The sequence below is a fragment of the Boleophthalmus pectinirostris genome, unplaced genomic scaffold, assembly GCF_026225935.1.
Source record: "Boleophthalmus pectinirostris isolate CB_2022bp ecotype Guang Dong unplaced genomic scaffold, ASM2622593v1 HiC_scaffold_16, whole genome shotgun sequence".
NCBI lineage: Eukaryota > Metazoa > Chordata > Actinopteri > Gobiiformes > Gobiidae > Boleophthalmus > Boleophthalmus pectinirostris.
Genome location: NW_026571095.1, coordinates 15204224 through 15214382, shown reverse-complemented (window position 1 = coordinate 15214382; position 10159 = coordinate 15204224). Strand labels below are relative to the sequence as shown.

General features: G+C 38.4%; 2 protein-coding genes across 3 annotated transcripts; both read left to right on the top strand.

Moving 5' to 3' along the window:
- Positions 1 to 2378: 2378 nt before the first annotated feature.
- On the top strand, positions 2379 to 4680 carry armc6 (armadillo repeat containing 6). Its single transcript, XM_020923458.2, has 7 exons — positions 2379 to 2741; positions 2918 to 2997; positions 3078 to 3636; positions 3720 to 3865; positions 3967 to 4098; positions 4178 to 4315; positions 4391 to 4680. Exons 1-7 carry the CDS (start codon positions 2621 to 2623, stop codon positions 4601 to 4603), a joined length of 1389 nt encoding a protein of 462 aa, XP_020779117.2. The 5' UTR covers positions 2379 to 2620; the 3' UTR covers positions 4604 to 4680.
- A 324-nt stretch (positions 4681 to 5004) lies between these two features.
- Positions 5005 to 9855, top strand: LOC110157730 (mitochondrial coenzyme A transporter SLC25A42-like). Of its 2 annotated transcripts, none has more exons than XM_055152035.1 (8): positions 5005 to 5362; positions 6164 to 6253; positions 6435 to 6546; positions 6697 to 6722; positions 7030 to 7196; positions 7280 to 7396; positions 7484 to 7635; positions 7709 to 9855. In XM_055152035.1, the coding sequence occupies exons 2-8, from the start codon at positions 6170 to 6172 to the stop codon at positions 8032 to 8034; spliced, it is 984 nt and encodes a 327-aa protein (XP_055008010.1). In that variant the 5' UTR covers positions 5005 to 5362; positions 6164 to 6169; the 3' UTR covers positions 8035 to 9855. The 2 variants fall into 2 exon arrangements, with proteins under 2 accessions (XP_055008010.1, XP_020777759.1); XM_020922100.2 differs by having other exon boundaries at positions 6105 to 6253.
- The last annotated feature ends 304 nt before the right edge of the window (positions 9856 to 10159 follow it).

Genomic DNA, 10159 nt, shown 5'->3' with positions numbered 1-10159 from the left:
AACTTATAACAAACAAATGTGCAATATGGTATTCCAAGCAAAATACATTAAAACACAAACACTCAGCTATGCTCTATCATCATTGTGCCATAAGTAATCATGCATCTGTAAATAGAGCCAGAACCAAAATGACACTCTCCATTTTCAAAAATGTTCTCAGTCAAAGAAGTATTGCAAAATAGTTACTTTCAGTCTGGTTATGTAATTCATAATATATTTCAGTTGAGGTCACTGAGTCTGAGGCATTATGAAGGGTTAAGAGCAGAGGAAAGCAGTATTATTCTGTAGCAGAAGAGATCAATTGACTTATGCTTTGTTTCATCAACAGTATACTTTCTGATGTTAAAAAAGAATTTCCTGTATAAGCTAGGTGCACTAGGCTGTAACTTTTCTTTTGGAGGGTCTGCCCATCTGCTTGTGGAAATGTTATGGCTTATATGTTCCATAGTAATACTAATATTAATGCATTAGATTTATATAGTGCCTTTCAAGTACCCAGAGTTTATATTTAATTTTTCATTCATTCCTCACTCTGTGGTAAGCTATTGCTATTGTAGCCCATGACTGATGGAAATGAGGCTGCCAGTCTGCACCATCCGTCCCTCTGACAGCACACATACCACTTTCATACTAGGCATAGGTGAAGAGCCATACTTAAAACAACAGTTTAGACACTGGCACCAAACTGTGACACCGGGTATTCCCTGCAGTCTCCCATCCAAGTACTTCTGAGATCTGACTAGGCTTTGATAAGGAGGTTTGGCCCATATGGCATTAGACTTATCTCTGTTAGGTTAAGTTAAAGCTTGTTGGAGAGGTGATCTCATTCACATAATGCACATTTTTCTGTGAATTTATACATTTATAATTTATTTATAAACAATAAAAATAACTAAATCAGGGGTCTCCAACCGTTTTCCTCCAGTGAGCTATTTTTACAAACCAAAAATGTCAAAGGGCTACTAATTTTAGCAGTCACAAAGAAACTGAGTATATGTAAGTGCCACGGCAAGCCTTAGATGGGGAACCGATATCTATAAAACAGAAATCATAATCTATTTATTAGTGCACAGTTAGGCATAAAAATTATACATTTACAGTGATATTTAATCAAAATGAACTTATTCAGCACAATTCAGAAATCCCTTCATGAGCTACTTTGAAGGAGGTGGAGAGCTACTGGTGGCTCCTGAGACCCTTAAAATAAATGAGTAATGTAAAGATGAATTAAAGCGCGGTTGGATAAAAAGTTGATGAATAACCAATAAGCAGGTTCAACATATGAATTTCTCATCAACATTATACAAGACCACTGCCTAATGAAACATTAATAAATGAAGAAGACCATTCAGAGATGGTCCATTTATCCAACACCACAAAATCAGAATATTAGCCTTATAAAAATGTCTTCCTGTCTCCATCTCATCAAAACTACTGGCCTGAAAGTGGTGTAGTGATGTCACCTCAACATGCAAGAAATTTGTTGCAGCATTTTTGAAAATGTCAGGAAAAAGTTGGTCATTGATCAAAAACCTTCTAATTTCTTATAAAATTTAAACAGGAACTTTAAACAAATTTTTGCCAAATTGTTAATGGACCCGTGGAACCATAGAAAAATATACATGTGCAATTACACTGATCAGTTTTTGTTCACGTGAATAAGACTGTCTGTTGTCCACCTTGACTAAATAGTATATGTAAGTTTACAATGAACATACATTCACCTGCAATATTGCCTCTGCACTCCCCTTGCAGTTTCCAGAGCTACAGTAGAAGGCCTGACAGACAGATTAAAAGCGACTGGGAATGGCTCATATCAGCAGTGACGGATGGGCCTGGACAGTGATAATGCATATCTTGCTTTTCAAAGTACCTCAACAGATATGCCAGACGTAACAAGTTTCTATTGTGACTTTTACATATACTGACTTTTTGCATTTCTTCTTCTTCTTCTTCTTCTTCTTCTTCTTCTTCTTCATTATTATTATTATTATTATTATTATTATTATTATTATTATTATTATTATTATTATTATTATTATTATTATTATTATTATTATTAGTAGTAGTAGTAGTAGTAGTAGTAGTAGTAGTAGTATTAGTAGTAGTAGTAGTAGTAGTATTAGTATTAGTATTAGTAGTAGTAGTAGTAGTAGTAGTAGTATTTAGTAGTAATAGTAACATTTTTATTTTAGAAAGAAGGGGGGAAATTAACGTTATAATTAAATGCCTTGTATCATCATAAACTCATAGTCATTCATTTTTTAAAAGCATTGCAGCTTCACTTTGGAACTTTGGTGTTTGTTTCTGGTCGGGCACTTTTTTATGTAGAACCAATATGTGCGGCCTGCTATTCACAATTGAATTGTGCGCTGGTTATTTTCTCGTAAATGCGTCGTTGATACTTGTGTTCCGAACTAGTAACGTAGATTGCGTAGAAAGGCGGCCAGTTCATTGCAATACAGAGAACCAAACACAGGGCGGTGGCTACAGTTAAGCATCTCTCCTTTGTGCTATTTTACTCTTAATTCAATCATTATTATAGGATAACCCAGTATAGCAAATATTACGAAAAGGTGACTGCTAAGTGTGTCGCTGGGTGTTATTGTAGGGTGTAAACATGTCGCGGAAAAGAATCACACAAGAAACCTTTGATGCTGCTGTGAAGGAAAATATGGAGGAGTTTGAGATGGGTCCTGCCGAGGCTCTCAGTGAAGCTGTGGAACAGTTTGAGTCTCAAGGTAATATTCAATCATACTTTATTTTATGCACATGGCGGACTCAAATCATAGTGTTTTAATACTGTGCCTTAGTATAACACCCACGTGTAAGATAAAGAAAATGCTACGTCATTACGTTTAGTTATTTACTTTTCTTATGGGTTATTGTTCATAAAGTCATACAAACGCTTTTGCAGGTGTGGATCTTAGCTGCATAGTTAAGGCTGTACCAGCAGGAGCATGTGGTGACCAACAAGAAAACCATCAAGTGTTACTGGTCAGTGATGTTTACACGTTTTGGATTTAGGATCATGAAGTGCACACTGAACCTCTGTACTTACTGTCTCTTATTTGCAGGCATTAGAGTCCATCCGTATTGGAAATGACTTGGAGACATTATCAGACATCAAGCAGTTCACTGAGCAGTGTTCATTTGGGTTTGCTCAGAGATATCTGGCTGCCCAAAAAGGAGCATATTCTGTAATCCTTTCATTTTGTAAAAATAGTTTAGAGGGACATGATGCAGCATTGGCTGGCCTGTTAGCACTCGCAGCTTTAAGTGATGGACAACCAGACTTATTAGATGCAGATGGACAGCAGTTTCTCTTGGACATCCTCAAGAAATACCAAGACAGTCCATCTGTCCTTTGTGCAGCTATTTGTGCAGTGCATCATTGCTGTTTGAAACATGAGCAGAACAGACAGGACCTGATCAAAGGGGGTGTTCTGGCTTTGATCATCAGAGCAATAACACAACACAGTGAATGTGCTGAACTGGTCAAAGAGGCATCTGCGGCCCTAAGGGTCATGACCTTTGATGATGACGTCAGAGTTACCTTTGGACATGCTCATGAACATGCCAAGATGATTGTCCTGGAGCATAATGGGCTCAAGGTGTTGATAGATGCTGCCAGAGGTAAAGCCCAACATCCTTAAAATGGAACAATTTTGTATGTTTTTCAGTATACAAGTGCATTAGTTTGTTTTTATTTTTTTCAGCACACCTTAGTAATACCTCTGTACTGAGTGAAATTTGTGCAACTTTGTCTCGTCTGGCTGTTAGAAATGAGTTTTGTCAAGATATTTGTGACCTGGGAGGGTTGAAACTCATCATGACATTGCTTGCAGACAATTATGAATCACAGGTATCTTCAAGAATCATCTTTCAATATTATAAGCATATACCCTAATATAGTTTTCTAACGTATCTTTTATGTTCATATCTTTTAACTCCACAATGTGTTAGGAATTGGTCCGACAGGTCTTAAGTGCCATACGTGCAATTGCAGGAAACGATGATGTGAAAGATGCAGTCGTTAATGCCGGTGGAGTGCAACTTATCGTCATTGCTATGAATAGACACATGGGCAGCGCTGCTGTGAGTAAAACTGCATCAGAATGGTTAATCAAATGTCTTTAACTTTACTTTTTGATTGCGTTTAAACTATTAATTTCAGGTATGTGACCAAGGGTGTGCATGTCTCTCTGTGCTTGCTCTGCGAAAACCTAACAACTGTAAAGTTATCATGGAAGATGGTGGGACTATGGCCGCTGTTCAAGCGATGAAGACACACCCTGATGCAGTCAATGTGCAGGTAATGTCTTTTAAAAAAACAAGACTCTGTTCACCGTATTCTGTCTATTTTTTTTTCTTCTATTTTGTATTATAGAAACAAGCATGCATGCTGCTGAGAAATTTAGTTTCACGGATGCGAAACTACAGTCAGCCAATCCTGGAGATGGGAGCTGAATCACTCATTGCTCAAGCCCTTCAGAAACACCAGGACTGTAATGATGTTGGTAAAGCAGCGCTCCGAGATTTGGGCTGCCAAGTGGAGCTACGAGAGCTGTGGACTGGCAAACATGGTGGCATTACTAACTGAGAATAAAATTTAAAAAAGCATGCTAATTTTTTTTCTTTTTGTACATCTCTGATTAAATAAGGTGCTTACTGTGAAAATTTGGGCTTGGTTTGTATGTTATTTTATTCTTGTTGTGGTTTGCAATAGGAAATCTCGTTGATTCTGTTAGACATTGTGGATGTAAATGAAGGAGAGAGAGAATGATTAGATTGATGAATAGTACAGGATTTACAAAATCAAAATACGTTAGGTGTTTTATGTAACAGCATAGATATAGCCCAAAGTCGCACCGCCGACTTTGTATTGTTTTTTCTGTAGTTTCTGTGTAGTTATACTGTTCGAACCTACCCTGTCAATGTCTACGCCTCCCATTGGACCTATCAAAGCGTCTAGATTACTATGCACTACATTACCCATGATTCCTTGCGCTCGTCCTTGCCAAACAAACCTGAGTGTACTGGGCACAGGCACAGTGCAGAGCTGACAGCAGGATACGACACAAACATGTTGCTTAAAACAAGTCGGCTCTCGTTAAAATGAAGAATAATTGGAAAACGGTGGTTTCAGGATGAGGTGTTTGTCGTATTACTAGTTTGAATAAGAGAAAAAATAAGAGTTTTGCTGCATGTTTGTAACCTAATAATGGTGGCTAGCTGTTAGCAAACGTTATCTTAACTTACCATCAGACAAATAAAACGTTTTTGTCACAAAATGTAAAGCAGATCACCAGAGAGATGGACACACATCCATAATCTCGATGTTTACGACGAAACTTGGAAGGTAAGAAACCCAAATATTGAAACGAAATTACACTCGACATTAGTTGCAAAAGGTGGTCGTGTTATTACACCAAGGTTCACCCAGTTCACGTAGTCTCAAAAACCTGCTGAATTACTTAGTAGAAGTATTTATTTACCTCACACTTAGTTTATTTTTGTCACGTTTGGTAAGGTGGCCATTATTAGGCCCGTTTTTTTAGTGTTGCAGTCTAATTTATTTGTATTCTGTTTCAGTTCATTTTGTTTTTATATGTTGTTTTTCGCAGGGCGTGAATAAAAGGTTGGTAATTCATTGATTGTCCTTGGTGCAATCCATAACGCACAGAAAGAAGTAAATATCAATACACGAACGAGATGCTTAGTGTGGGGACTGCTGCATGTATCTGTATTTTAAACTTTGCTGAGGCAAAGACCTTTCACCTGCAAGTCTTCAACTTAGCCCCAGTCTGCCTTGTGTTTTTTCTGCTTAACTGAGTAACCCTAGAAAAGCTATTTTGTTCAGTAAGTGACTATGGCTATGCAGTATGTGGATAACAATGAATAACCTAAAATGTCTACCATGTATTTGCCATGTAATATAACACAATATTATTGTTCAAATGCATGACAGACATAGCTAGAAGTGTTCTTTGTACATCCTGATTGCCCTCCAACAATCTCTACCTCAGCTAATATTCTTAAATTAAGCAAAATTGTAAAAGTTATAATTAAATGTAATTGTTGATCACGTTTGCTTTGTACAGATCTAGCTCCTACATGTGGGGGTCTACTGGTGAATTGATGCAGTGTCCTCTGTGAATAGTCTCTAATGATGGGGAGTGGAGTTCAGGAACAGCGAGCATCCCTTACTCAAGGAGAAGTGCTGCCATGCGCATCCTCCTCCACCTCTGAGGCAGGTTTTCCTTAGTTTAAATAATTAACATCAATGTCCATGTAGAGTTTAGGATTTTCCATTATAACCTTTGACCTAATAAAGTGCTGCCACTTGTTAGTGATATACAACTATCCAAACACAAGTACTTTAGTACTGTAGTTACACATTAGCTGTTTCTAACTGTATTATGCCCTTTTAGAGCTTGAAGCAGACCCGCTCTGTGCTCAATTCTCTCTTTTCTGGGGCCTTGGCTGGGGCAGTAGCCAAAACTGCAGTGGCCCCCTTGGATAGAACAAAAATCATCTTTCAAGGCAAGTAGTGTTCACATCTGACCTAAATCTGGGATGCTCTAGGATGATTAAGGATTAGAGATATAACAAAAAGGTTTTAAGATTAAAATGCTCTCACCAACTCTGATGACTCTGATAGTTTATTTATAATGCACATGGTTTGTTTTTCAGTGTCTTCAGCAAGATTTTCAGCCAAGGTAATGCTCTTGTTAAGATATGTTTTGTTTGTCTATCCATTTTCTTCCGCTTATCCGGGGCCGGGTTGCGGGGGCAGCAGTCTAAGCAGGGACTCCCAAACTTCCTTCACCTTCTCCTCCGGAGCTGGAGGAGGAATGTTTTGTTCGTGATTTGTGGAAATGCGTCATTATACCATTATACTTTGCTAGTAGATGTGAATGGACAGATGTGCTTATCACATTTATTTTTATACAATCTGGTTTGGGTTATACAAATACCTATTGTTGTTTTTAAATTCACCTTTTAATTGTGTTGCCAACTTGTCAGGAGGCCTATAGGTTGATTTACCGCACTTACCGGAAGGATGGCTTCTTCAGTTTGTGGAGGGGAAATTCGGCCACTATGGTACGAGTCATCCCATATGCTGCCATTCAGTTCTGTGCACATGAGCAGTACAAGAGACTGCTCGGAGGATATTATGGTTTTCAGGGGAAGTAAGTACTTAAAATGTTCAATGATTAAAGATTTTTAACATGATTTGCATAACATTAATATATAAATAACTTTTTTTTTTCAGAGCTCTACCTCCGATTCAAAGGTTCTTGGCTGGATCACTGGCTGGGACGACTGCTGCTATGCTAACATATCCCCTAGACATGGTGCGTGCCAGAATGGCAGTAACACCAAAAGAGATGTAAGAGCCTTTGAACTTATTCACGTTTATTGATCACATCAGTGTAGTTATCTAGTACCAAATAATCTATGTACATTTTATCTCCAGGTACAGTAACATCTTACATGTATTTGTACGTATATCCCGAGAAGAGGGCTTGAAAACATTGTATCGAGGCTTCACCCCCACGTTGCTGGGAGTTGTGCCATATGCTGGCCTGAGTTTCTTCACCTATGAAACACTAAAAAAGTTACATGCAGGTACTGCTCTGATTCTGCCCTATGCAGCTATAATGCCCCGGTGTTTAAACTCTAAACAGACTATACCTTACAGAGCGCAGTGGGCGGGCTCAGCCCTACTCTTATGAGCGCCTGGCCTTTGGAGCATGTGCAGGGCTGATTGGACAGTCTGCCTCTTACCCTCTAGATGTGGTCCGAAGGCGCATGCAGACAGCAGGAGTCACTGGGCATACCTATGGCACCATCATAAGCACAATGAAGGAGATTGTATCTGAAGAGGGAGTCATCCGAGGACTTTACAAAGGTCTCAGTATGAACTGGGTCAAAGGGCCCATAGCCGTAGGGATAAGCTTTACTACTTTTGATTTAACTCAGATTCTTTTGAGGAAGCTCCATCAAATGGGTCACACAAGTCGATAATGATAAATAAAGGGAAACAAAATGTAGGTAGTCGATTCACAGTTCCTTTGAATTGGAGCGATGGACTGATACAAAGCACACAGTGGCTCAGGAGGAGTGGATACTTTTATTGTATTCTCTCACTTTCTCATTGAGTACAAAGGGATTGTTCCCTGTAAATGTGAGTCCTGGATGTGGTATGGAATATCTGTACACAAGTGCAATATGCCAAAGCAAAAATTACACATGACCTGGGAATCTATGGCACACCTGTGGTTATTGACATTTTAATGTCTGCCTCGCACAGAACAATACTACATGAGTATTAATGCTATTTATAATTGATTTAAAGCCTAACCATGCATAAAAGTAACAACATTGCTATTGTATTATTGCGATAATGTTACAGAATACAAGAATTGTGTTCTATTTTATGTGCCAACTTTAGCAGTGTCCAGTGTCCAGTTTTACCATAGAATAAGTATATTCACCAATAGCTTGGTTAACATACCAGGTGTTACAGTATAAATTCATGACTTTATCTGTGATATTTTGAAGCAGATACAGTTACACAAAAGTTCTTCCATTATCTGAGCTGCATCTTTCAACATGGTCAATATGAGACCCCTTGGTGTGGTTTTGAGAGTGGACTATTCTGACTGACAGTATGCACAGAGACAGTATGGAATCACTGTGTAACATTTTACCTCACTGTCTGTATCTGGACAGACATGTGTCTATTTCTCACAAGGAAATGCATTTTGTAAATCCAACTTTGTGTTGATGGACTTTGGAGCCAGTGAAGTGTCAATTGTCTCTATAATTAGACAGCACAGATTGTGGTCTGAGCTGAATGAGCAGCTGGGTGCGTAGTCAAGTGTAGCAGAAGCCATTGAAGAATGTGTCACAATAAAAGCACATCTCCAGCCCAGCAGCTGAAGAAAATCCAAGGGCATGTTGACATTTTTGTGCTGTCAACAAATACAGTTATTTTTAGTTTGCTTCATTTGTCTACACAATGTTTGTTTTCTGTTTTATTATTGTATGATTGGATTGATGTTATACACTGGCACAAACCCCCAGCACAGCATGTTATTGGTCAAATGTTGACACACAGGGCCATCCAGTACCTTCTTATTTGTCTGGGCTAACTGTCATTAGCCCTGTGTACCTGACAGCAGACAGATCAGCTTCTGTTGACTTTATAATGTTTAAAAGCCTCAGGTTAAACAAGAGGAAAGAAAGTAACAATCAACATTATTCCAATGGGAGTCCAGAGATGTGCTGCTGTGAAGATATGTGCTGAACTAACTTTTACGAAGTGCCTAATGAGGAAAAACTAAGATGTTTTACTGTGACTAAGCAACTCACAAAAGTGTTTCCTTTTTTACATTTAGGCTACATGTCAATGTAGTTTCAGTTTTTTATGTTAGATTACTGACTCAATATTTGAAATCAGGTGAATTTAAATGCACAACAACTGCCTTTCAATGTATTGCATTTAAAAGAATCTCAAGACTGGCTTCTAAGGCCTTAAGACACTATTGTTTTTGTTTCTTCTTCTAAAGTGTGAAAAACAATCATCCCAAAATAATGCCAAAACTTCTTTCAGAGCTAAACTAGCCCAAATGACTCTAAATCTTCATGAAATTATAATTTAATGAAATGGTTTGCACATGACAGTTGCAGGTGTTGGGGGCTGCCTGTCATCACCTTAAATCTGTTTGCATGTTTAGTGAAGTGAAATCTGTTTTGTTGCAGTGAAGCATTTGTGCCAACCGAATGTACTAAACCTCATCTATGAGCGATTTTCCTGAATAAATGTAGATTTTTTAACCCAAAGTTCTATATTATCAAGACTCTTTACTTTATACAACAACAACAGGAGGAGGATAAAAGTAACTATTAAAAACAGACCTAAATCTAGCTGTTACATTGGTATATTGCTAGAAGCGTGATGGTTTCGTCAATCCCCCTGAATGCTGCCACAGACACTTGAGCTGTGTCATTTAATTTTTCTGCTCAATTGAATCAACCACACGAGGGCGCCATGTTCAAATAAAAGCACTCAAATGGCCCTTTGGACAGTAGAGGGTACTATAGGATAGTGGTGAATACCGTGAGAGGGCCAGATGGGGCAAAGAGG

What these genes read in the sequence shown, in the direction of transcription:
- LOC110157730 (XM_055152035.1), top strand. Translation starts at nt 6,170, where the DNA reads ATGATGGGGAGTGGAGTTCAGGAACAGCGAGCATCCCTTACTCAAGGA. An exon ending in AACAAAAATCATCTTTCAAG is followed by an intron (nt 6,547 to 6,696) that starts GCAAGTAGTGTT and finishes TTTGTTTTTCAG; the next exon opens with TGTCTTCAGCAAGATTTTCA. An exon ending in TATTATGGTTTTCAGGGGAA is followed by an intron (nt 7,197 to 7,279) that starts GTAAGTACTTAA and finishes TTTTTTTTTCAG; the next exon opens with AGCTCTACCTCCGATTCAAA.
- armc6 (XM_020923458.2), top strand. Translation starts at nt 2,621, where the DNA reads ATGTCGCGGAAAAGAATCACACAAGAAACCTTTGATGCTGCTGTGAAG. An exon ending in CAGACAATTATGAATCACAG is followed by an intron (nt 3,866 to 3,966) that starts GTATCTTCAAGA and finishes ACAATGTGTTAG; the next exon opens with GAATTGGTCCGACAGGTCTT. An exon ending in GACACATGGGCAGCGCTGCT is followed by an intron (nt 4,099 to 4,177) that starts GTGAGTAAAACT and finishes TATTAATTTCAG; the next exon opens with GTATGTGACCAAGGGTGTGC.